Source organism: Ictalurus punctatus, chromosome 9, assembly GCF_001660625.3.
Source record: "Ictalurus punctatus breed USDA103 chromosome 9, Coco_2.0, whole genome shotgun sequence".
NCBI lineage: Eukaryota > Metazoa > Chordata > Actinopteri > Siluriformes > Ictaluridae > Ictalurus > Ictalurus punctatus.
In genome coordinates, this window is record NC_030424.2 from 2,601,305 (window position 1) to 2,628,401 (window position 27,097).

Genomic DNA, 27,097 nt, shown 5'->3' on the forward strand with positions numbered 1-27,097 from the left:
ATCGACGTATCTTATCGTCCGGTCCGATAAGACGTCCGATCATCCGCGTCGGACGTTCGGAAGGTCGGCGTTATTGTGAGCGCTCGCTTTTGAGCAGAAGGACGACGGAGCGTCCGTACCCGCAGTATCTGCGAGCCGATCTGATCTGTTGTTCTCCGGATCGGGACGGCTGGTTAAAATGCAGGTGAACACACCGACTCCGGCTCGGCTGGAGTCTACAGGGGATTCCGGCGAAAGGTCATCTAAATGGAGCTCGGATCGGTAGAGCCACACGGCCGAGCCCGAGCCAGTCAGCGAAGTGCAGCCAAGAGGCTTCGCGTGACACAGAAATAAAGAGCGAGTTCCACACGGCGAGACAAAAGCAGGCCAATTCCTTCACGAACTCAAATCCTGCTGCTCCGATGTGCCGCTATGTAAATGTTACCCGCTTAGAGAGTTTAAAATCCGTGCGCTGCGATGCCGAACTCTTTAAATCGCCCTCACCTGTGAATCGGGGGCGCAGCAGTACGCCGGTAATTGGACTTCGTTATGATGCACAAGTAATATTTTGCCATGCTTATTCATTCTTACATTTTTGCTTAGAGCTTTTTAAAGCTCTTGGGGCAAACCTCAAAGGTTTCTCCTTCTCTCGATCAGCCAATGACGGCACGCTATACAGTACGCTTCAGTTTAGCGTCCAGTCAAGTTCATCGGTTTAGCTAATTTGCTAACGTTAGCCGGGTCAGCCTGCTTTCTTCGCCGATGCCGGGTTAGACTAGCATCGGCTGCAGTAGCTAACGTAGTCAAATTCCAATTTATAGTAATTATTAACACACGTTCAGGCAGAACGGCGTAGTTGCTATAGAGAGAGAGTCTAATTTCACATGGAAATGTGGGATTTAGCTTCGTTAAGCTAAAACTTTAGCATTTTTATATATATATATATATATTTCTTGATCACTTTTTGACTTTCGCTTGAGTACTTTCTTTCTTTCTTTCTTTCTTTCTTTATTGCTTAACACGTTGTCCGAAATGCCCCGTACTCACTGTTCCCTACAGAGGGCATTATGGGCTCTAGGCTATAGGGTTTGGACGCTAACCTACTGCAGAGCATTGTGGGATTTCAGGGGTGTTCCGGACGCTCCATTCCGTTCTGTAACGAGTGAATTAACTGCTGTTCTTGGACAACCTACACTCATATATAATGTATTTTTTATATATATATATATATATATATACACACACACACACACAGAGTACATAAACCGGTGCTATTAAGCGCCGTGCATTTCATAAGTCAGTCATTATAACAACGTGTATAATTCCTTATAAAGTGGTTATAATGCGTGTTTATAGGTCATCGTAGCCTTCGTTTTCTCCATCGGAAGCGTTACGGAGTGATTCTGTCGATTTTCGGAAGAGAAAAACGTACGTTTTGAGACGTACGGAATAACGGACGACGCGAAACCGCGAAAGTGACTTGATAATATCTGCATGTTCGTCTGTGGTGTTTCGATCGCATGCAGATCAGTGTGATTTCACGCCAGGCGTCCGTACTGTAGATGGAGCGCAATAAATGATTGAACATATCGAACTTGAGAATAAGTAAGTAAATAAATAAATAAATAAACAGTCGAATATTCCTCTGTTGTGCCAAATGTCTTTGGCCACCGTCCACGAAAGAGTGCCGGTCGTTTATCATTTACGATCTCCCCGGGCTATACGTTTCGAGCCCCCGTGACTTTTCGATTGCCTGCAAATGAAGCGTAAGATAAACGATTCGCCAGGCAGTTAGGAGAATTTGTTAAAACGGCGTACGGGAGAAACGCTTCCGCTGGATCCTCGGACTTGAGATTGAGCGTTGAATTTTTAAACAGGATGAAATTAGTATGCTCCGTGAACTGCGCGACTGGCTCCGGGGTGCACTGTTCGACTGAAGCTAAGAGTTAAAAAAATAAATAAATAAATAAAAGAAAAATAAAATAATATTGCACCAGCCACGAACGGTCGTGTGTGCACGTTTAGGTGTGGAACACTCTGTCGAAGGTGAGCTGTTTTGGATAATAGCTTTCCTTGCTGTAGGGGAAGCACGAATAACTCCTACATTCTTCATCCTGCCCGCGTGCAGCTCGGGGTAGCGCAACCCGAGAGCCGAATCGCGGCCCACGCCTCGCCTTCCTCCCGATCCGCTCGTTCCCGACGTTCCGACACGGCCGAATTAGCGGGGTTACGCTAGATTTTTATCATCAAAGGGAATTAGCGACTGTAAATGGAAGCAGAAAGCGTTTCCCCTGGGCTTTCTCTCTACCCTGTTTTAATCAGAACTCGCTTCCTGCGCGCTGATGAAATGAGCTGCGGGAGTGACGTGACCACTTTTAGCGGTGTCTCTCTCTCTCTCGCTCTGTCTGGTTCTTTTTCCGTCCTCCTTTTTTCTCTGCAGCCCGCTTGCAAAAAGACCAGAGCGGACTAGCAACCTGACGCTACTTTTATTATCTGAATAAAGAGTCTTTATTTCAAGGAATGGGACTGAGATGAGATCCGCTTATTATTATGCGTCAGCGTGGCGAAACTAACCCTTTCACGTGCCGTAACTCTCTGTAAGATCCTCACGGCTAGTCGGCGTCCTGTCATTGGCTAAGCGGCGGTCTCGCCCGCAGCGAACAAACATATATATATACGCCTCTTCTTATTGTAGAGAGAAATCGAAGTCGTCGAACAAAGTTCGCTAGATAAACTTGTCCGTTATAGGCGGCTCTTCAGTAAGAGCGTGACCTAGCGTTAGCTCGCTAGTTTCTTGTTGTTGATTTTGGACACGTTGTCCATTTGATCTGTTTACAGTCGCATTGTGAATCGTCCTGGAAACAACCTAGTCCCTGTTTGTACTTGCGTTACAGCAGCAGTAAACGGTCGTTCCTTCACCAGCGTCTCTTTCTTTCTTTTTGGCGCAGCTAACAAGACGAAACAAGAAAACTACGAAGCGTAAAGTCCTGAAGAGGTCGGAAAATGTCACGTTTTCCAGCTTTACCGTTGCAAAAACACTTGAACTGGAGACTCCTTACTGAAAATTTGAACACGATCACTAGTCAGTTTTCAGTTACGTTACAGCTGCTGTAAACAGACGTTCCTTCACCAGACGCTCCTCAAGTTCGTAAGATATTACCGAGTAACCGCCGAGCGTAGACTCCTCGGTCACGAAGATGTTGGACAACTTGAAGTCACAGCTTTACTAAGACGAAACACTGACACTGAAGACTCCTTACAGAAAACGTACGTCAACGATTACAGCGTTTTCTGTGTAGACACGATGACCAATCAGATTAGAGAATTCAACACGACTGTAGTATGGAATAAGGGTGTGTGTGTGTATGTGTATATATATATATATATATATATATATATATATATATATATATATATATATATATATATATATATATATAAAAAATGCAGCGCTCAGAGTTTTATCCTCTCAGATCAAGCTTAATGATCAGAGAAGAGTTTTAATTTCCTCGGACTCGGAGTTGCAGCTTCAGCCTGACTGGCTGCCGTATTGATCCATCAGTCAGCGTTGAGTTTCTTTGTCTGTGACCCTCGAGGGAATAAGATGATTTCAGTCATCCTGTTTAACTGATCCGTCTGCCTTTATTCAGCATAACCTTGAGAAGCGCCTGTCATCTGAACTGCCCAAGGCTCGTCCACGTCCGAGCGCACGCTTTTGTTTGGGAAGGCAAAATGAGCAATAACAGCAGGCTGGCTAATTTTTGACCTTCTGCTCGGGATCGTCAGTAGATGAAGAATAAAAACGAACGTCTAAGGAGGATGTTTACGGTTGCAGTCAAACCCCGCAGTGCAAATCGGGTTTATTGTCCAAACGTACAGACTTCCGGCTGTTCGCGATGATCGGATCAAACAAAAGCCACTGGAATGGTTCGACGCCGCGGACGTTTCAAGTGGTTCCAACAAATTCGACTGAAAACGCAACTTATAATGACGTCGCCGGTTTCAAAATTATTCACCCCCCCCGACCCTTCCCGAATAGAATCCCTCACAACAGCACAAGTGTGCAGAACAGAACAAGTGTGCTTGTCTCAAGCACACCTCATGCTAAACTAATCGAGAGTGCGCTTGAGCTGGAACACATGAAATACCTGAACTGGCTAGGGGTAGAAAGGCTATGAAATACCCGGACGGGGCAGAAAAAGGAGGCTGTCGACGGCTGCGAGCAGATTTCTGAGAAGGCAGGTTGTGAAAAACCCTCGAGCGACCGCAGAAGACCTGCAGCAAGACTCGGTGTAACAGGCGCTGAGGTTTCAGCGAGAACGGTAAGGCGCGTACTAAACGCAGAAGGTTTCCGTGGCAGAACTCCAAGACGTTCACTGCTACTGACCCAAAAGCACAAGAAAAGTCGCCTCAAAATCATATAAATAATGCGGAGAAGTTTTGGGATTCTGTTCTGTGGAGCGATGGAGCAAAACTGGAACTTTTCAGCACGATGGATCGGCGGTACGTCTGGAGGAAGAAGAATGAAGGAAGAACGCTCCGTGCGCAGTCGAGCATGGTGGGGGCTCGGTGATGCTCTGCGGCTGCTCTGCATCCTCTGACACTGGAATCCTGCAGCGTGTGGAAGGCGAGATGGATTCACTGAAGTATCAGGAAATCCTAGGAGAAAACATCATGTCGTTTGTGAAGAAGCTGAAGCTTGGGCGTCCCTGGACCTTCCAACTGGACAATCACCCGACGCGTACCTCAAATTCCACCAAGCCTTGGCTGCAGAAGAATTTCTGGAAGATTCTCCAGGGCCGTCTCAGTCACCTGACTCGAACCCCATAGAAAATCTCCGGTGGGATTTGAAGAAGGCGGCCGCAGCACGCAAACCCGAGAATATTACCGAACCGGACGCCGTCGCTCACGAGGAACGGGCGAAGATTCCTCAGGAACGCTACAGCAAAAGGAGCTCCACTAAGTACTGAAGATGCTCGCCATGAAGGGGGTGAATAATTTCGAGACCGGAGACGTCATTATAAGTTGCGTTTTCGGTTGAATCTCTGGAAACCACTCGAGACGTCCGCCGTGTCGAACTATTTCAGTCGCTTTTGTTTGATTTGTTCATCGCAAACGAACCGGATTTAGGTTTTTTCGTCCTCCTGTACATCTTCGTGCGGAGCGTTACTCCACGGCGATCGCCTCTGGACGTTGAAGCGCACGTTTGGAGTCGTAATCGTAAAATATGATCATAAATCTATCACCGTTTCATGTAGCTCTCTCTTCTAATCTGGTCTTCCTTTTAAATTCGCTGTTGGCTGCTACATGCACATCATGTCTTTGATTTCTCTCTCCCTCCACACACACACACACACACACACACACACACACACACCTGGCAGAGTGACTAAGAGATTTGCATCCTTTATTTCACTCTGCCAGCATGTCTCGGATGATTTCCCTTTAAGTCGAACCTTCTTTTCTTTTCAGCAGCTTCACAGACAGGAAAAGCCTCGCCGTAAACGTCTCTGTACCGCGACGAGACACGACCGTGCTCAGAAAGCGCCGATGAGTTTTCTAGAACCGCGGCTGGTCGCAACTGCAGCAGCCCGTCGCAGGTTTACACGGATGCCTCCGTCCTAATACGTCGTAGCGACGATGTTCCGTTTAGAAACGGTGTCCAGTGTTTACTGAACGTTCATGGAAGGAGTCTCCAGTTTCAGAAGTCAGGCTCTAGATGGGAGCGTCCGGACCGGCTGCGGTTTCTCGCTTACGTGACGATCAACTTTGCGCCGACCATTTATTTATTTATTTATCTATCTATCTATCTATCTGTTTATTTATTTATTTATTTTACTCCTCACTTAACATAAGAGTTCGAACCCGCTACACGTCGTCTTGTTCACACGTCGGATTGCGTTTATTAGACTTGGTTTCGTCCTGGGGTGTGAAAACTTTTTTTTTTTTTTTTTTTCTCTTTTAAATTCATTCTCTTAAAGGAATTTATTTCGGATTAAAAGGCATTTTAAGATGATCGCCTTGCAGGGACGTCTTAAGAAGGGGGGAAAAAAACAAACCAACCCCCAACGCCAGTAGGATTCGTCTTACGGTGTATATATATTTCAGTTTAGTTAAATATTTGACACAATCATCTTCTATACTAAATGATGATGCTTCTCTTCTTTTTTTTTCTTTTTCTTTTTGCACGTTATGTTTAACTGCGAACAATACATGGCGGCATCTCCATAACGTTAGCGCGGTGGTGTTTGTACGGAGAGCGCCGCGCTCCTCCGTCGTCCTCCTCGTATGTTTTCAGTCTAAACTCGAATGTCAGTCGTTCACGGCGGCGGCGCTCCACACACACTCACGCACACACACACACGGTGATTTATCTGTTACTGGCGTTAACGTGATGGCAGACATGCCCTCGCTGGCCTCTTTGTCACGCCGCACGCGGCGTCCCAGCGGGCGAGCGGCGTGTCCGGGTGCCCGAGTCGGGCTGACGTGACCAACCAGCCAGAAAATCAGCAGTGGCGCGGCCCAAATGCCCACTGACAGCTCTTCATGCTCGGCGTCCTTCGTTCCAGCCGCTCGCAGCACCTCTGCACACTCTGGCTCGCCCATTTATCTCTCGCTCTCCCCACACACACACTGTAACGAGCCTGTCCTACACTCCTCGTCACCTCCTCTGATTGATTGATTTTATTAACGGAGGAGATTCATGTTCTCTCTGCCAGGGTGTTCTCCGTGTGTGTGTGTGTGTAGCGTGGATATAAGGTGTTGGCTAATGTATTAACAGATATTACAAGCTTTTATGTAACATGACATCCATATCCATAACACATTATGAAGCGTAAGTATAACGTGTCGGGTTACATGATGCCTTATAATAAGTGTTCGTGCAGGAATAACACAATCTGAAGCATAAGGTGTTGTGTGTATGACCAGGATATTATTATAAAAGGACTTTATAAACTTCTCCGATCTCGGACATCGCGACGCTTTATATGTTATAGTAGTGATATCAGTGCGCCGGAAGTACGCTGGATTTTATATTTATCCGATCGGGTTTTATTTCAAAGACGCCTTTGGAAAGTTTAGGAAATGGGTGTTTGCAGACTCGTGTTGCATCTTTTTGGCTGTAAAAGCAAAGAAACAACAACAACAACAACAAAAAACGAATTAGTTCATTTAATACCCACAGATCCCACTCAGAAAAAAAAATCTATCTTTCTTTATTTCAACGTCTACAGTGATATTGTATACGGTACTTTTATTATTATTATTATTTTTTTTTATCCGTAAATATATTAGGGGAAATTGTAATGGCACTCAAAGCGTGAAATTGGTTGTGGCGGCCCGCGCGAGTGAAATATAGACGCGTGTGGCTGCGGTGTGTTTCATCCTTTCCTTCAAAGGGATTCGAGTTTAGAATGGCAAAGGAAGAAAGAGAATAAAAAAAATAAAAAAAAAAGATATGCGGCTGTAGGAATGAAAAGGCACCGGAACGCACGCGAGCACGTGCTTGTATGCGTGTGCAGGTGTAGGTATCTCTTTGCAGCTGCTTGCTGCGGTGGCGGTAAAGCCATTGTTACTTAGGAAGAAGAGGCAAAACAACAAAGCAGGTGCTATCGCTCGCTCCCACGCACTGCCTCTTCTCGTTTGTTTGGCGTTTTTATTTTCAGGAGGCTAATGCGATAAGAGCTCCGGCACGTGCCGTACCGCATGCCTGAGTCACACAGACACGGAGAGAGAGAGAGAGAGTGAGAGAGAGAGAGAGAGAGAGAGAGAGACAGCAAGCAAGCACTCGCCCTAATTTCCTTTAGTGTCCACTTCTCTCAGTTATTCATGCAAACCTGCAGAATCCTGCGCTATTGATGATAACTGCTGTATCTTAGATGCTAAGCTGCTCTGTGACTACGTTCACTTTAATACAGGATGTGGCACAGATCCAGTTATTTATTTATTTGTTTGTTTATTTATTTATTTTAAAGACCCGAGTGATATCCAGAACCGCCAACAGGTCCCACCTATCGCGATGAGTCAGACCAAGTCGGACGATTTAAACGTCCGAGAGAAAATGACGCGTCTGCGGCTTTAAGATTTTTAATCTCGCGTACGTTTTTACTGAAACGTGTCCGGATCAGACCGACGACTGAACAAACGCACGAAATTTCCCCAAACGCGCCCCGTCCGTGCTCACCGAAGAGATAAAGTCGCGAATGCATTCTAAGTTAAGAAAATTAAAGGTGTGATTGTCAGTGTTTTTCCTTTCTTACTAGTAATAATAATAATAATAATAATAATAGTGGTAGTAGTAGTAGTAGTATAGGCCATCGTCTCAGAACGAGAGTCTGGAAACCCAGTGTGTTCTTCTGTCCGGAATACTTGTTTGTCTTTGGTTTATCTTCTCGTCAGTCATTTCACAGACGCGTCCTCGACGCCCCTTCACATCTCGCCGTCTCCTGTTTCTCAACAGCACTCTACCTCAAATGTTAGGCTGTCGATCGCAGGTGTTCTGGAAAAACAGTCCGTATCGATCGCCGGGTTTCCGTTTACTCTGAAAGCGTCGTCGTCGTCACGGGAACGATGATGCACTTGATGGTGAAGAAAATCGAGGAGCACTCGGCAAAAAATAAAAAAATTAATAAAACCTGGATCGTGCTCCGAAATCATCTGGACGAGATGAAAGCCTGGAGCGTTCGCCCGGAGCTTCTTCGATACGGTAGTAAACACGATGGATGACGGATGAATGCACGTGTTTTGAGTACGTGTGTGCGCGCGTGTTTTTTGGGTAGACATGCTGAAAAATGGCGTCGGTTAAAGTTGTAAATGACATTCTCGGCAACGAAAGGATTTTTCAGTTCTCGATGGCCTGAAATACGTATTTCGAATTCCAAATGCAATCTGCTTTAGGTATTTGTTTCTTCTTCGCTTTAGTCATAAAACCGAGTCCATCAGCGACCTAATAATAAAAAAAAAAAAAACCCCAGATATTCATCCAATAAGATGCGTGATTTGGCTTGATCTTCATGGCGCCGGGAAATCCAGCAGCTACGTTAATCATTCTTTGAGCAGACGACGTTAGAGGGTTCTTACCGCGGTTATCGTTTAAAAAAAGCTCAGCTGAGCCGTGGTTATTTACAATCGATGGTGGAGGGGAGGGGAAAGAAAAAAAAAAAACCCAACGTAGCCAGGGTGTGTCCGAGAGGAAATCTCCAGCGCGATAACGCGAGAGTCCGACGAGAAGACGCGCGCTAGATATGATCCGTTAGCGCTGTTTTGGAAACTTACAGGAACCAGATCTGGTTTGTTTCCGTTCCATATAATACGTTGGTATACCCTTTACACCACAGCTTCTCGATTCTGATTGGTCAGGGGGTGTCGATGTTGCTCGTTCTTTGTAACGTTTCGATACGTCGGCCCGTTTAGAGGGACTCGTACAGCGCTCGGACGCCCCACGTAACTGCCCGGTCTGTTGTTCCGAGAGGAGATGTTGATCTCATTCCGTTTATGGAAGGAGTCTCCAGTGTCAGGGCATGGGTGACGGGTGATGAGTGTCCGAATCCAGCCTGAAGCTGCAGTCTGATCTGAAAGTGCAAAAACAACTTCTACGAGCACTTCATCGCATTCCTGCTGCCGGTGCACGGTGGTATAACTGTTGTCATGACAACAGACTGCCCAGGTTTCATTCTGGACTGTAAAATTGGGGGGGGGGGAAGTGAAGTTATTACTTCACCGCTGAGGACAAGTGCTTAGAGATGATTGGCATTTCGTTCGAGGCTATCAGACAAACAAATTGCAAAGAAGTCGTGCATTTCCTCGACGCAAGGAGGCAGTTCTTTAACATTTTATTCATTTTTATGTTCATTTTCCCATTTTCTCACAATTTGGTAATTTACCTCTTCAGGGTTGCCATGGTGGCAGTTTTCGGGACATATTTCGGGTCGTTTTGGAACAAGATTACTGGTTTAAAAAAAACAATCCTGCAAGTGAGACGGTATAAAAATTTTTTTTTAAAAGTCCGCGCTCACGAAGTTCTTGTTTTCGAGCAAATACTGTCGTCGATCATTTTCCTATGACGTCGCAACACGGGGTGTATTATTCCTTAATCATGGAACTGTAAACAATAACCTAAATTCGGGGGACCCGTAAGAAACAGCCAGGTGTAACTTGTGATTAATGACGTCTCGGTTAGCATCGCTCGTTTCTACGCTGTTAGCATCGTTCCCCCAAACCGCACGTGTACCGTATCGGCTGATCTCGCGCCCCACCGCTCTCTAAAGCGCCCTCCCCGCGTCCGAAACGTCCTGTCCGACCCCCTGAGGATTTTTCCGCGTCCCCGCCGTATTCATCATCGAGTTCCCCCGTTGTTCCCTCGCACGTTCGTCTTTTATTCCTCCCGTCGACCACGTATCGTGCGCCGCCGTGTTCCCCGCAATCCGCTCGAGTTTTTTTTTTTTGAAGAAATCGAATCATTCATCATAATATAACCTTAAGAAACGTGAAGGAGGGACGATGGACGCAAACGATAATGGCCAATTATCCACGGACGGCAATCAGGAGCGCGGCGCAGAGCCGTAGAGGGGAATTAATGCTAACAGTGTGAATTGCTCTTGGGCGAAGGAGTTAGCGAGGAGGAACGGGCTAGCGCTTTAATTAAATTCCGGGCGGGGGGGAAAAAAAAAAAAAAAAAACACCCCTTCCTATCAAATCGCATCGCTTTTCAATATCGCCTAGTTTACCTCCGGGAAGTACGAGCACCGTTAGCGGTATTCAAAACTCGTCCTTTCTAGGAAGCCCTTATGAGTACAGTAATAAAACGTTATAACGCGCTCATAAGACGTTACAGTACCTTTTCATAAGGCTAATTAAGACTCCTTTCTTATCTTGTAGTATTAGATGTTACGAACACTACTCAGAACGCATTCTCTTAACAGGTCATAACGCATTATAATGCTCTATGCTTTACTGGTAGGCTTTTTTTTTAAAAATTTTTTTTAGTATTGCCAAGGTAATATGTCATGGACGCTACTATGTTAACAATTCAAAGTCGTACGCGGCCTCGTAAGGGATTATGACGGCTTTCGGAACACCTCAGAAACGCGTCGTAACGTGTCATGGACGTATTCATAGGACGGTATACGTACGTGTTTGCCAGTAAGTCTTAAACTTCCTGTACCTTTTCCTGAGAATTGTCCGTCGTCGTCAGCGCACTGTTACGAACACTACTTATAATGCATTCTGGTGACAGGTCATAACGTATTATAATGCGCTACGCAGGATTGGTAGGATTGTGTATTGTTTTTTTTACGTTTTACGAACATCACTTGGTTATAATAACGGCGTAAGAAAGGTGGCTGTGAAGTCGAACGTCTTGTCGTGAATGATGGCGTATGCTTTATGGACGCATTATAACACGAGATGACCTCGATGGGAAGTGTTACCGGCGTATCTAGAATAAATCAACCAGGATAAATAAAGAGCGACAGACGAGAGCCGGACCGGTCGGTAATGGCGGTACACGGCGTCTATCTCCGCGTTTGTGTTTTTAGGGCAGTCATCAGTCATTCTCTGATTGCGATGCCTCTCATTTTTCTTCCGTCTTTTTGTTTTTTTTTTGTGTGTGTAGCGTACAGTCGAGGATTATTCACAGGAGATGAACGCCGTCTGCATAAAGGATGCGCCGCTTTCCGTCCAGCTGGCCGTGAAATAGTACGTGACAGTTATTTGGAAGCGGCGTTCTCGAGCTCCTCGGGTTTCGCGCGGTTACAGTGAGCTCATCAGTCAGCGACAGGCGTTTCAATCGGCCGCGCCGCGTCACGTCGCATCGCGCGCCGCCACGCCGAGGAACTTTGAAGTGTGAAATGCGATTCCTCTGCCCACGGGACACTTCAATAATAGATGATAGCCGTGTATGATCGTCGCGTGGAATCGCGCCTTTCATCCCCGTCGCTTTTCAATTAGCTCCGTGCTCTTCCGGCGTCGGTCGGGGAGTAAGGATCGTTTTATCGCGGTGGCGTGGTGTCGTCGGGGACGTCTGCGGATTTGGGTTTTCCGTCCAAGGAACGCGGCGGATGCAGAGATCGTCATCGATTTAGCGTTTTAGTCCGCTTAGATCGTAACGGGAAATGGATAGGCAGGAACGCACTCGAGAACAAACCGTTAACATGATGGGCGGCGGGGGACGACGACTGTTTTTCTTTTCGTTTAAAAAAGAAACTTAACGTCGCACTTTACCTGTATCCTGATTTGGCGTACGTGCTTATTTCTGGACATATTTGTAAAGTGGGCCGGGTTCGGACCGCGCTCCGTCGGACAGATCGGATCGTCCGTTTCCACTTCGCCGCACGTCGTGACCTTGCCAGTGGAACGAGTCACGTTAATGCGCTAATTTAATAAAGGTTTCCTGCAGGGCTACAGATTCATGCTCTAATTCACACTCGCGTTAGGCTTGAGATTCCAGAAATGACTTGCCCTCCTCGTGGTATTTAAATCAGTCGCCGTTGCGTTCGGGGGAAAACGGTTACGGGAAAATAACCGCTCACAAACGTAATCGTCTTTCCACGCGAGCGTGTTTCTTTTATTCCTCTAATACGAACTGTTTGTTTATCCGTTTATAGTTACGCTCGGTCGGAATGGAAGTTTTGCGGCTTTTGGTACGAACACGTCAGCCTCGGGGTCATCTATAAGCGAGCGCGCGCCAAAACCATTCGCGTTTGCAAGACGTACGCGTTCCGAACCGACTTCGAATCGTCTTTCTCCATCACCGATACGGATCGGCGGTTTCGACGACGTCATTCTGCACTTCAGCTTCTCGTCAGATCGTCTGTCCAGTCGAACACTCTCTCTAGAATCTGCAACGTCACGTCCCGCCTTGACTCACTGTTTGGGTGGAAATTAGATCAACACGTCGAATAACGCCGCGCTTTTTCGAGACTCTCGGTGGGGGGCTTTAATGTTGGGAACAAGTCGCGTCGTAGGACGGGATATACGTACCGCCGTCCCCCTTCGGGATTACGCGACTCCGCGATCGCAGAAACGAACGCAGACTCCGCGATATCCGGAAGAGCTCGCAAAGGATCAAAATTAGAGCGGAGGTCCCGAGCCGAGAATCCTTTTATCGTTAGGGTTGGATTATATGCACAGCTACCTGCGTACGCTGCTGCTATAGAAACGACAGCGTGTTAGAACGAGCACGTTAATATAATCCGTGTGAATTTTTTTTTTTGTGATAGAAAATGCATCGACGCCTTTTTTCGGCCCAACCCGAACTGAGAATTTTCACTGAGTCACATCGCCGTGTATTTCAGTTCATACTGAGTAGATGATTTTTATTTATTTATTTATTTTCCAATGTTCTTCTCTGGGGCATTGATTTAAAAAAAATATATATATATATGGGGGGGGGGGGGGGGGGTTGTTCTCAAGTCTGAAAGCACTATGACACATTTGAGCAGCGCTCCTTTCTGTAATGATCGGCGTTATTGAATTTTTACACTCTGGGTGGGGGGGGATGGGACGAGCCGCATGGCCTCGGGACCTCTCGCTTTCACACTCGCCTCCCTTTCGCTAGCCTGAGACGAGATGCATGACCTGAATAATGTTGGTCATCCTGCTTGGGAAGATGGAGATGGATTGTGTGTGTGTGTGTGTGTGTGTGTGTGTGTGTGGTTATACTCTGAGCTAAGCCAAGCAGATCGAGCTTTATCAAAATCCTATCTCTTCTCTCAGCCATACCAGTTTAGCCCGTATCCTCTGTCTGTTTGATGCTGCAATGTACTCTGACATGTCTGATATTAGCCCACTGATAAATCTCACACACACACACACACACACACACACACACGCTGCCTGCTCCATAGACACGTTCACACTCGTGCTCATGCAGATGCGTTGACGTGTGGATACAGGAGCACCTTGCTCCTGCTCAGGCAAGTTTTGTACACTTTTTTTTATTTTTATTTATTTTATTTTTTTAAGCATTAAAAAAAAAAGACTAAATATTGCATTTTTAATTAGATGGGTTTTTTTTTTTTAAATTAAATAAATGAATATTAGTGTTCCTGACATTAACACTTCCTCACAAATCCTAATTCATTTAATTAGCTAGCTTCTTCATTTAGATGAGTTCTTGCTAGTTATGTTAGCTAGTAGTGTAGTAATGTTATGTTGTCCGTAGCTGGTCAAGTTCGCAAAAACAAGCTAGCTAATCTTCGGCAAAAGCTACGTAAATACCGTGTACATAAAACCAATAGCTATGTTTGCTAGAAATCTCGAGAATGTTAGGTTAACTACCGTATTATTTAGAATTAAAGCGAGTAGCTAGGTTTGCTAACAGGCTGTCTGTCTGTATCTATTATACCGTATGTCTAGCCGAGTTCCCTGACATGCTAGGCTAGGCTTGTGAACAAGCTGATTCATCTTCGTCGGACTATTCCGTTGCGTAATTCAAAACGAGCAGCCGTGTTTCCAAGCGAGCTAATGCTAACTGCTATACAGTAGTAGTTACTTTCGATAAGGACCGAGCTAATCTTAGCTGATCAACTTTTACGTACGTACTGCTATCGTTAAAGCAGAAGCTAAGTTGGCTAGCACATGAGCTAAAGTTAGGTTAGTTATTACATCGTGTCAATAAAACCAACGTCTCGTTAAGTGAGAGATCTCGCTAACTCGGCCAACTGTAAGCGAACTACGTTGCTGCGTAGCTCGGAGTAGCTAACATCCAGGAGTCGAGTTTGTTAGTAAGCTAATCAGCGTTAGCTTAACTGTGAGATTAGCTTCGGTTAGACGCGGTGCTTTTTTTTTTTTTTTTTTTTTTTTTACATTTATAATCAGGTTTTTTAAATGATTATTTATCGGAAGGTGACAGAGTGGCGGTGGAAAGTGTGTGTGTTTCAGATCAGATAAGAATTTCGACCCGGAGTGTATCATCTTTCTGTTCTTATCTCGCGTGCCGCTCCAGCCCAATTTCTCGTCAGATAAATGTGAAACCGTCTCGCACTCTGTACGCCGTAACACTGCGCTGTACTACTGACCTTCTCTCAAGATCACTCCACCGGGAGTCTGAATGCAGAAACTAGTCTAATTCTGATACTATTTCAGGAGCTGTGTGTGTGTGTGTAGGGGTGTGTGAGAGAGCGAGAAGAGGAGAGAATAAATGAAGCAGGAGCTAATGTTCACACTCTGGTGAGAAAGTCGAAGCTCTCATCGAGCAGGTTTTAATTCTGGATTGGAATTTTTTTTTTTTTTTTTAAAAAGGCCCGTCTGGTATCCATGGCAACGCTGCAGAAGCTGATCCCGGATCAGCTGTAGTTCTAAGTCCAGAAAGGAGGGACAAAATGAGAAAAGAGATCGAGAGAGAAAAAAAACTAGAACGTGAAAGTAAGAAAAAGAAAGAGAGGACAGAAGTGAGATCAAAGATAAAGAAAGAAAGAGCGGGAGCTATAGAATAAATAAATAGAGGATAAAAAAAAACGGGTGAAGGAAAGAGCAAGCAAGCAGAAAGAAAGATGGGGAACTAAACAGTAAGTAAATAGAAGACGAAAGTGAGAAAGGAATGGAGGGGGCGGAGGTAAAACGATGACGAAAGGAAAAAAGAGGATGGGAAAAAAGGAGAACAAAAAAAAGTCAGGATGAAAGAAAGAAAGAAAAAGAATGAGGTCAGAATAAAAAGGAAAAAGAGAGGGAGCTAATGAAGACAAAATAGAAGACGAGAAAGAAATGGAGGGGGGAACAGAAAGGAGACAAAAGGGGGGGGGGGGATGAAAATAAACAGACGAGAAGCAAAAATTCAGGAAAGAAAGAGAAAGAAAGATGGAGGGAAGCACAAAAAGGAAAGGGTGGATGAACGTTCTAACTAGAAGGAAGGAAGCACTTTCACTGAGCTGAGTCAACTCGTGAAGTGTTACGACGCGGTGTTAAGTAAACAAAGATGCGTCACTTGGACGCTGGAGATTTGTCGTTAGATCGGACGCCTGTTGGAGTAAGTCCTGATCAGACTGTAGGTCTCTGATTAGTTGCTTATGTAGATGTCATTTAGCCGTACGGACGCTGTACGAGACGCTGGCCCCGTGCCCAACCCTCATCGGGTTTGTTTTAATATACGAGTTGATTAGCGGAAATGGTTACGAAGGCGTCTGCGTGACGTGCTTTGTGTGTATGATGCAGGTCACGTGACCTTCCTCCTCCTCTTCCTCCTGTAATCCCAGACTCCTTCATGCTGACGTTTCCGTTCGTTTTTCCTTTCATCCGTCTCCGGCGTGCAGACCCGGCGTCCTCGTGCAGACCGTACAGCGCCGGAGGACGAGGCCTTCGCCACGCAGCATATGCTGCATTAACGTTTCATGATGGATGCCGTTTCTCCTCCAGCTGGAAAACTTCAAAGCGTCCGCGTCCTCTTTCTCAGCCAATCCGTTCGAGGACCTCGGCAGCGCTTTTAAACCAGAAAATCCTCCACGAGACTCCTCTACGTTACACCCGGGGACGGACTGAAAAATCCAAACTGCTTCGTGCGCTAGGTGTTAGCGCCGGGGGAGACGACACGATAACATCCACAGCGTGATGAACGACGTCGCAATATGCTTTTTATTTATTTATTTATTTATTTAAATAATTACAGACGGACACTGGAAGCAGCTGCAGCAATGTAAGCATTTTGTGGAAAAAAAAACATTTAAAATAAATAAAAATTAATTAAAAAAAGTTAAAATAATTACACATGGACTGTAAACAGCTGATGCGATGTTATTAAAAAAAAAAAAATTCTATTTGAATTTTTTTTTTTTTTTTTTTTTTTTTTTACATTCAATTACTAATCCCGGGGGGGGGGGGGTAGTGTTCAAAAAAAAAAAAAAAAAAAAATTTTTAAAAAAAGCAAAAATGAAAAAAGACTACTTTAAACGAATAATTATCTTTCACGTGTGCACGTGAGATTACACGTGTAATTTTTTTAAGGTCATTTTTTTTCATGCTCACTGCTTACCCTCAACTCGATTTCTCGTTTTCTTTAAGGAAAAAAAAAAAAAAAAAAAAAAGTCTTGCGATGCTTGATGCAAAAATTTTTCTCTTTTTTGGCGGAATCGAATCGGCGAAATCGCCATCGCACGCAATAGTCTCGCACGCTCTTCCGCCGTGATGTTTGCCGGCAAATGAGACCTTCTACCTGCGCTCGTCTTCGACGCACGTGAATCGAACACGCCGTCGTGATGACGTCGCGTTTGTGAGATCTGCCCTTGCCCCAAATCTGCAGAAAATCGGCGGTCGTTTTGGACCGTTTTCCTGATTTTGCCTTGGTTTCCGTGACCGGAAGGACCGATGTGCATCATCGTACACGTGGTGTGCGGGACCGGCGCCTTTGAGAACGGCCCAGCCTTGCCAGTGTTCACGTGGGACGTTCTGTACTTCTCTCCGCAGCTTGCACTGTTCATCTGCGACGGATTAGACCGAACCGAGCGAAGCGAAGCATCTGGTACCACAGATACCCCCGTCTGCATTGATGACTCGTTGGTGCTGCGTTAATTTAAAACCACACGTTAAAAAGAAGAGGGGAAAAAAAAACCCTGAGGGAACTTTAACACTGTAAAATGTGTTACTATTGTCATAATCCCACGCACGTCGTCTTAATGGAACATTTCCTCCAGTGCAGCCATTAAAGCTTCGTCCCCAACACGATCCTTCACTTCACGCCGTTTGATACGCGCAAAATAAGTGTCTTTTATTCCTCTTCCGAGAGCTCGCGTCCTCGTTTAAAAGCTCATCAAGTTAAGATTTCCATTAGCAGGTTTGTTTCGAGCAGGATAATTGATAACAGGATAATTGATTAAAAGCATGTCTCCTCTTAATATAGACGTGTTTTTTTTTTTTTTTTTTTTTTTTTGGGCTTTGAACAAACCGTCGATACGTCTTCATCCCGTTTAAAAAAAAAAACAAAAAAAAAAACTCTCCGCTACTTTACTCCTTCAGTCTGAATCGCACCTTGGATGTATTCCTGAGCTCATCAGCATGCACAAAGGCAAAGGCACACTTTGGCTTTTTAATTGTTTTAAAAGCTTTCCTGTTTTCCGCTCGTCCAGCCCGAAGTGACGCTAAAACACCTCCATGTGACGCAAATGAAGCATAATAACCTTTAAGTGCTTTTAGCTTTAAAAAAGAAGAAAAAAAAAAACATTGAGTTCTTTCTGGGGTTGTTTTTTTTTTTTTTCTCCATGAACAATTTTCTTTTGCTTTCCTACATATCAGATGAGTTTTGTATAAAGGGGAAAATATTTTTATTGTGTGTATATCATCACAGCCGCAGCTTGTCACTTTAATAATCCTCTACTGTACGTGAGGGGAATCGCGGTGAAAACACCGCCAAACTTCCATCTTCACGCTACTTCGGTTCACCCGCTCTTTTCCGGTTGAAGGGGGCGGAGCTAACCGGCAGGCCGGAGAACCGATACGAAGATATACGGGTGCATCTCGAAAACTTTGGATATCGAAAAAAGGCTTGAAATATTTCACTTTGTGTGTAATGAATCTAAAATATATGAAAGTTCCACTTTGCGAATTAAATTACGGGGGGGAAAGAATGAACTTTTCCGCGATGTTCGAATGTTCTTTGGAGATGCGTCTGTAATCCCTCCAGTTGTTTTAAAACTACACGTATCTTCTGAGTTGCCTTTTCAGAAGGGGTGGGGGGGGGGGGGGGGATCATGCAGTAGTGAGCACGGAAAGTGCAACTTTTCTTCACAGAAAGCGAAGAACTAGTTAAAAAAAAAAAAAAAAAAAACCTTCCCACATATAACCCACCCCCATCCCTAAAATATTTCATGCCTTGCCGGGTGGCATTTTGGGAAAATATTCAAAAAATGTCAAACAGCTCATCTTGGGCTGGGACCGGAGATGTGAACACGAATCTGAAATGAAGGAACTAGCCGAGAAAGTAGATGTACACTTATATAAAAGGCAGAGCTGAGCAGGCTGAATTTGACCGGAGGCGGGGCTTATTTCTGGGTCAGAAAACAATGTTGCTGGAATTTAAAAATTTTAGAAACTAGTCAAGCAGCTAACCATTGCTTTCGTCATACAGCCCCATCGCCTCTGTCAACACCGTGATTGCCTTGTAGGTTATCCTTTAAGGAAATGGGGGCAAGGTTACTTTGACAGGGGGGCGGGGTTAATTTCTGGGCCGGAAAATCGTAAACATGACCCGTTTTAGTTGTTACTTCTCTTGAAACTGAGTGCCTTTGTATGGGGTTGGGGTTTTTTTTTTTGTTTGTTTGTTTTTTGGGTAATGAAAAGCAGCAAAGGGTTAACAAGTACACTTTCATAGGGGGCGGTGCTAATTTACGGGCCAGAAAACAGTAGACGGTGTCTGAAATGAGTAAACTAGCAAGATATGTTTTGCACCTTCTGTTGAAACTATGAGGAGCTTTTTGTGTCGTCTTTCAAGGAAAGTAGGCCTAGCTGAGGAAATCTGCTCGACAGGGGGCGGGGATATTTTTCTTTCCAGGCCAGAAAATTCTAAACAGAACCCTGGGTTGTTGTTTTTTTTTTTTTAATTTTTATTTATTTCTATATATGTATATTTTATTTATTTATTTGACAGAAAATGGGAGAACTTTGAAAATGTATTTTGCGATTGTTATACTGATGGCTTTCTCGGAAGCATCTCTGACATCATGATCATCACACATGTAGGAAGACTTCTTAACGGTTACGAACGGCACCTTTAATCATGTCGTAATCGCCCACCGTGCTTTCAGCTCCTTTATCCGTTTTCTGCATCTGCCACATATAAATGATGCATGCAAGTATTCTATTATGGCTCACAACACCCGAATCCCGGCTGCTGCCATTTTTATTTATTTATTTATTTATTTATTTATTTTTTTGCCAGGGTCTTATATTAAAGTGTGTGTGAGATGGAGGATAAAAATGAAGGATGGAGAGGCGAATGGAGGAGCTGTGAGCCCGGCGGCTGGGTAATGGCATTGTTACTGAATTGTTAGCGAGGCGGCTGAGCTCCGGGGCCAGATGTTCCACTTGACATGGTACTTGAGTGGAGAGTCAGTCGGCCAGCTGTCTTCTCATCTCGTCTTTTTCTCCTAGAGCGCTCGGCGCTGTTTGCGAGGACCTAACTCTAACTCCACTCGATACAAAATAAACGCTCCAGAACCCCCTCTCTTCCTTTCCCGTCTTTGCCCGGGTCACTCTGTACCGCCCGTGTTTGCTCGGACGTGATTAGCACGGCGCCGATTTCCACCAAATTATACGTCCGCGCTCCCTTCCCTTTGAACTCCGTTCCACCTTTACCTTCATGTAAAATGCATGATTGTGAAAATCCGTACATCAAAACCTCCCGGTGTTCTTTCCCGTGCGGAGTTATATTTAAGGAGCGCGGGTCGCCGCGTTTCTCCACAGACTCCTCTGGAGAATTTCGGACTCGGGGAAATATACGGCTCCCGTGAACCGGGTGCAGGCATTATTCATGCTCGGGCCCCGATCGGAGGCGGCGCAAGGTGCAGAGGAGAGGCACCGACCACTTTTAAAAACGCCAGCCTCCGAGTCTGTGGCCTAGTTGTGTAAAACCGAGGAGGACGTTTTAACGCCGCGTCTCTTTCGAGATTATCGTCATTACATTTCGGTGCGAACGCAGGTCGCTTGTCGAACAGACCCTCATAGAGTATTGACATGTAAAGCAGGGTTTTCGTACAGTGTTTATTCCTGTACACCTTGATTTAGAGTCTTATTGTGCTAAAACAAGGAATGAGAATAACGGCGTTTAAGCAGATTAAGTTAAATGAAATATAAGATGCGCTAAAACTTACGAAGCACCTTGTAAAAATAGCACACGGACTTGGACAAGACCGTGGAGAGAGGGAAAAAAAAAGAGAGAGAGAGAGAGAGAGAGTATTGGCTTTTTTATTATCCATCACACTTCCTGTGCCACATTATCTCTGTCAAGTCTATTTATGTAGCACATAATGCATATAAAAATAGCCCCATTGTATTCGCCTACTGTTTTATTATCCTCCATATTAGGAGTTTATGAAGATTAAACCGTAAAAAAAAGAGTCAACTTTCGGTTAATACAGTCCAGGATGAGGTGTTAATCATTGTACATCCTTATCACACAAGTACCGTTAATAAAAAATTTAGCTTTAGCTACATTTTTTAAATTATTATTATCTCGAAGCTCCGAATGTATCGAATCCCTGTTTAAAGAAGCAGTTTGTCATTTGTAGGTGAATTGCAAATAGATTTTAATCCTTCATATTTCCCCCAAATATATAGAACCCCCCTGTGTTGATATTATGTACGTTTCACATCCTGCGTTTTAAGGAGAAGGGGCAGAGCTGAGCCTGGGGGTGGAGCTTGTTTGTCTAGTCTAACACAGAGTAGCTAGATTAACTGCAGGACAGTCGGGTGTATTTTGATTAAAAATGATGATTACGTGTCTAGGAACACATTATTATTATTATTATTATTATTATTATTATTATTATATGGATTACAAATGGCCCCTTTAATTGTATTTTCCATCACCAACCACCCATCTCTGTTTAAAATCTGATTTCTGCAGGTGGCATTCTTCATCACGTTACACACTGACGACTTCCAGACTTCACCTTATCCGATCTAATGACTTTTATTGCAGTGTCTATGAGGTATAATGGAGTCTCACGATCATCTCCCTTCAAATTTCCTCTACAATTCTTTTCCACAGCTGGAACAACGTTCATCTTCGGGAAAGGCGGAGGTCTCATCACCTACAACTGGCCGGCTAACGAGCGGCCGAGCACGCGCATGGACCGTCTGACGGTGGGCTTCAGCACCTCGCTGAAGGATGGCATTCTGGTGCGCATCGACAGCGCTCCGGGTCTGGGAGACTACATCATGCTCCACATCGTGAGTCCTTCTTCCTGTGTGTTTAAATAACGAATCCGCTCCCGGGCTCCCGGTTCGATCCTGAGCTCGGCTTTCTGCCTGCGTGGAGTTTTACGCTGTGATGCGCTCCCTGTTTTTGGGCCCTCGCTCGGTTTCCTCCCAAAAAACACGCAGGTGGGTGGATTAGTGACTCTAAATCGCCCGCTATGCGTGAATGTGTGTGTGTGTGTGTGGTGCCCTGTGATGAACCAGAGTAACACTCGGATGTATTTCCCCTCACACCTAGTATTCCCGGGATGGGATCTGGATATACTGCTTAGGTGAAGATGAGTGGAGATCACGCACGTCATTTCTTTGCTTGTTTCTAATAATTATTAATTTATTAATAGCGAATGTAAAATCGCGACGCGTCTCGTTAATGCTAGCGATCACTGAGGGTTCGAATCGGAGACCAGACGAACGTAAGAACAAAACGACACGTTTTTTTTTGTTGTTGTTGTTGTTTTTTGGGTATCATATGGAAATTGACCGTGGTTACGGTTTTGCCTGGGGGCGGAGTTAGTGTACCTTTTCTTACGACTTCTTTTATACAAAAACAAACCGCATCACTCTCGCTCGATCAGGTTTACACCGTTTCCTCGCTCGTTAAGTTCAGACCTGCAGCGTTGTCATGTTCCCTCTCTCTCTCTCTCTCTCTCTCTCTCTCTCTCTCTCTCTCTCTCTCTCTCTCTCAGAGCTATTACTAAATCCAAAGCGTTTCACTTAGAGAGGCCACGTTCGCTTTATTCCAGCAAAAGCGCTCCTGGACGTGCGTTTGAGTAGCATTTACATTGTGCCGGCTGATGGCAGCAATTTGATTTGTATTTGAATGATGCACTTAGTCAAATAAATAAATAAACAAACAAACAAACAAACGATAACGGCAGCTGAGCGGCGTGACGGCTCCTGTAAACGGCGACTGCGTATGGAGAGTGGAAAGAGTGGCACGTGCGTGCGTACGTGTGTGAGACACCCTGATGATTATAGAAGTGGCTAGGAGATAGAGTTGTATCTTGTTAGCGGATCTCGTTGCTGACCTCTGGTGAAAAGGAAATACGAAATCTTTCTTCACGCTCTATCGTGGGTGCACGTTTATTTATTTATATATATATATATATATATATATTTTAAAAGCTCGTCTGCATTAGAAACTGAAGGCTCCATGCGTAGATACACACACACACACACACACACACACACACACTCGCACATGTTGTACAAGCCTCTGTACATGTACAGTGAGTTAGCTGAAGGGCAGCTGGTTTTGAACGAGCATGAACAATGGTTTTTTGTTGTTGTTCCCCCCCCCCCCCCCCCCCCTTTGCTTGTGCTTATTAATAATTAACCTGTGGATGTTGATACGATCGCAGCGCTGCAGAGGTGTAAGGCGTGTGCGCACTGCTCATACTGTCGATCTCGGAATTCCATTTTTAAAGCGTCGGGATCGATGACGAACTCGACTCGAATCGCTGATGCCCGCGCCTTTTATTTATACACTGATCAATCAGAAGATTAAAGCCCGCTGCTTAATACTGTGTAGGTTCCACTCGTGCCACCCAAACAGCTCGAGGCATGGACTTAGTAAAGGAAAACGTGATTCACCAGACAAGGCCACCTTCTTCCATTGCTCCGTGGTCCAGATCTGATGCTCATGTGCCCACTGTAGGAGCTTTCGGTGGTGGACAGGGGGTCAGCGTGGGCACTCTGCAGCTACGCAGCTCCATACGCAGCAAGCTGTGATGCTCTGTGTGTTCTGACTCCTTTCTATCAGAACCTTTCCAGCAATTTGTGCTATGGTAGCTCTTGTGTGGAATCGGACCAGACGGGTTAGTCTTCGCTCCTCACGTACGTCAACGAGACTTGGGCGCCCACGACCCTGTCGCCGGGTCACCGGTTGTCCTTCCTTGGACCACGTTTGGTAGGTAATAACCACTGCATACCGGGAACACCCCATAAGACCTGCTGTATCGGAGATGCTCCGACCCAGACGTCTAGACGAAGTCTCTTAGATCCTCGAGCTTGCCCATTCTTCCTGCGTCCAACGCGTTAACTTCGAGAACCGACTGTTCACTTGCTGCCGAATAAGTATATCCCACTCCTTCACACGTGCCACTGTAACGCGATTCACGTCATTCACGTCACCTGATCGATGATGTATACAGTTGCAATGAAAATGTACGGACGTTCCGCTGTTTGCGACGAACAGATCAAACAAAAGCGACCGGAATAGTCCGACACGACGGATGCTTCAAGCGGTTTCCCCAAAAACTTCTCCAGTCTCAAAAGTATTCATCCCCCTTTCTAAACTTCTCCACATACTCACTCGCTCACCTTTGATGCTGAATTTGATTAGGGGGAATTAGCACGTTTAAAAAAAAATAAATAAAAAAATTAGAACATTCTTGCATTTAATCTTTTTTTTAAAAAAAAAATATTTTCTATTAGGAGATATGCTAAATCTTCTCGTTCCTTTTAAACCAGAGATAATCGCTGGATCATAACGTTTTAAAGCTTAATACTGAAGTTGATGTTTTCCTCTTTATACCCGTGACGTCGTAGATATAATAAGTCAGATTAGCGGCTCTATTTATGCCGCCGCGTGAGTGAATCTTTTAAAATCCTGTCGTGTACTGAACGAAATACAACACACTGAGGCTAGATCTGTTCGTATATCGTTCGGGAAATGTCACCGCGAAGAAGAAATCGCTTCTTAAACCAGGTTAGAGGAACACCGTAGTCTAACCCTCCGAGCCACGCCCCCTTTTCCGCTCGTCACGGTTCAGTGCGCCGAACATTCGCGTCTGTGTCCGGATTTAAGCCCGAAGTGAGCGTGGCCTGACCTGGACGCGGCGAACGAATATAACCGATTTCGTACGGCCGAGACGGAACGAAGGGAACTCCGTACGGGCTTATCGAAATCTAGTCGCGTTTCGTGAGGAAAATGTCACGCCGCTGAATCGATCCCTTTTCAGAGGACGTCAGAGGAGCCGATGTGATCGGGGCGTCACGGTAGATGTCGTTTCAATAACGTGTCCGTTCGAACCCCGCCCACCTTCCGTCGATCACGTCACTGATCTTTGCTAATCGAGGAAGGACGGAACCGAATACGAACACGGAAGCTCGTCAGAAGTCATCCGGGTGGGAGGTTTTCACTGTAGATCAGACAGAAATCCAGCTGGAGAAACAACGACCACGTCCATGAACATGTGGGATCGCGTAGCGTTCGTTCACTTCATCCTTAGTAACTGCCTGGTCAGGGTCGCGGTGGTTTAAACTAGGCCACTACGAACAAACTAAAACTGCTGTGATGGTCCTGAGGTTGAGGGAAGATGTTTAGGCCACGCCCACTCCAAATCCCAGATTCGGATGTTCGGAGTGCCAAACGGATACAGATGCCGCCAGCGTCCTCGCGTTCCACCCAGCAGACTATTAAGAACACCACAAAGATGTCACGACTTGGTTTTTTCCCCCCCTTCGTTTCGTTTTGTTCGATACCGTTCGGGAAATTTAGCAACGCCGTTCAAACCAGCTCCCGCACTCACGACTAATCTTCTCTTCGCCGTCATCGACCTGCCAGCTCGGGACTGTTTATTAATTCATCGTTAAGCGTTCACTCCAAACTACAGTCGCGTAAAAGCTACAAACATCTGTCCGTCGCGTAGAGCCTCTCCCGCCTTCCACACCCCCCCGACGACGCATCTGAAGCGACATCATTAATGACGAGTGGATGTCCAAAAGCACCATCTGCTTGTGGTCGTACTTGCCAAGGATTCTCCCGACGTGTCGGGGAAAGAGAGCGAGAGAGACAGGATGACAGCGGCGAAGATTTCCCTGCTGTTTGAAGTGTGTGTGTGTGTGTATGTGAATATGTACACAGTCAGCATATTCACATGACGGCCGGTCCGCGATATTGCAAGGCGCACGTTAATTGGGGAAAGTTTGGAGTGAAGAAAATGAATTTTTGAAATCTTTGCTAGTCTTTAATGTAGGAGAGAAGTTCCTTTTGCAGAGCTGTCGATTTGTTGTAAGAATGCTCTCCAGTCATTAACAGCAAATGCCTTCATTCGTACTGCTGAACAGCAGGAGGTAAGTGTATAATTAGGGTTTAAAAAAAAAAAAAAAAAAAAAAAAGATTTAAACCTAAATGGATCTACAAATTGCTTCTGCTCAGGCCTAGTTTTCTTTTTTCTTTTTTTTTTTTTTCTCTTTTTTTTTTTTTGCATATCCATGGGCGGGAAGGATCTTTCCGTTCGCTTTAAAGGTCCTCCGCGCACCCCGCGCCGAGAAGGACACGTTTGATCGCCTACGACGCCGTTAATCACGGCGTTTCGATTTTCACAAACATGCAATTAGAGCAAAAAGGCGGGCGTGTAAAAACGGTAAGGTCCGGCTGCACGGCACGTTCCGGGCTGCGTTCAGTAGAGCACTCTGAAATCACTCGGAGCGGAGCGGAAAGGTCAGGAGAGTCGTGTCGGGCCTGTGCTCAGAAACCTGCTGAGGGAAACGCTATAAGATGGGAGAATGCGAGTGTGCAGAAAATCAATGGCGTTCAGTTTTTTTTTTATTTTTTAATCAGAGAGAAGCGAATGTCCACTCTGCCCGCTGAGGTGCAATCATGCTGGCGGTCTTTCAAAAAAAGTTAAAGCTCTTGCGGCGCAATCACTTGACCTGAAAATATATTATATAATACGTACGTACTGTATTTTAAGCGATTCTTCAATAACTACTGGTGTGAGGACGAACGTTAGCATGTTGTATAGTTCTTGCGTCATTTTGGGATGTACAGGCCTAACAATAGGGGAACATCATAGGAAGAATATAGTATGGTGGAACATAACTGGTTAAACATGAAGGGGAGGAGCATAACATGGAGGAACATAACGCGGTTAAACATAAAGGGGAGGAGCGTAACATGGAGGAACATAACGCGGTTAAACATAAAGGGGAGGAGCGTAACATAGAGGAACATAACGCGGTTAAACATAAAGGGGAGGAGCGTAACATGGAGGAACATAACGGGGGTTAAACATAAAGGGGAGGAGCATAACATGGAGGAACATAACGGGGTTAAACATAAAAGGGAGGAGCATAGCATAGAGGAACATAACGGGGATAAACATAAAAGGGAGGAGCATAGCATAGAGGAACATAACGGGGGTAAACAAAAAGGGGTGGAGCATAACATGGAGGAACATAACGGGGTTAAACATAAAGGGGTGGAGCA

General features: G+C 45.2%; 1 protein-coding gene across 3 annotated transcripts in view; it reads left to right on the forward strand.

Moving 5' to 3' along the window:
* nrxn3a (neurexin 3a) overlaps positions 1–27,097 on the forward strand; it is a 286,244-nt gene that overhangs the window by 188,543 nt on the left and 70,604 nt on the right. For all 3 annotated transcript variants that reach the window (XM_053682954.1, XM_053682955.1, XM_053682956.1), the window contains one exon: positions 21,674–21,855. In XM_053682954.1, the coding sequence (XP_053538929.1) occupies positions 21,674–21,855 (182 nt within the window). The remainder of the gene's footprint in view (positions 1–21,673; positions 21,856–27,097) is intronic.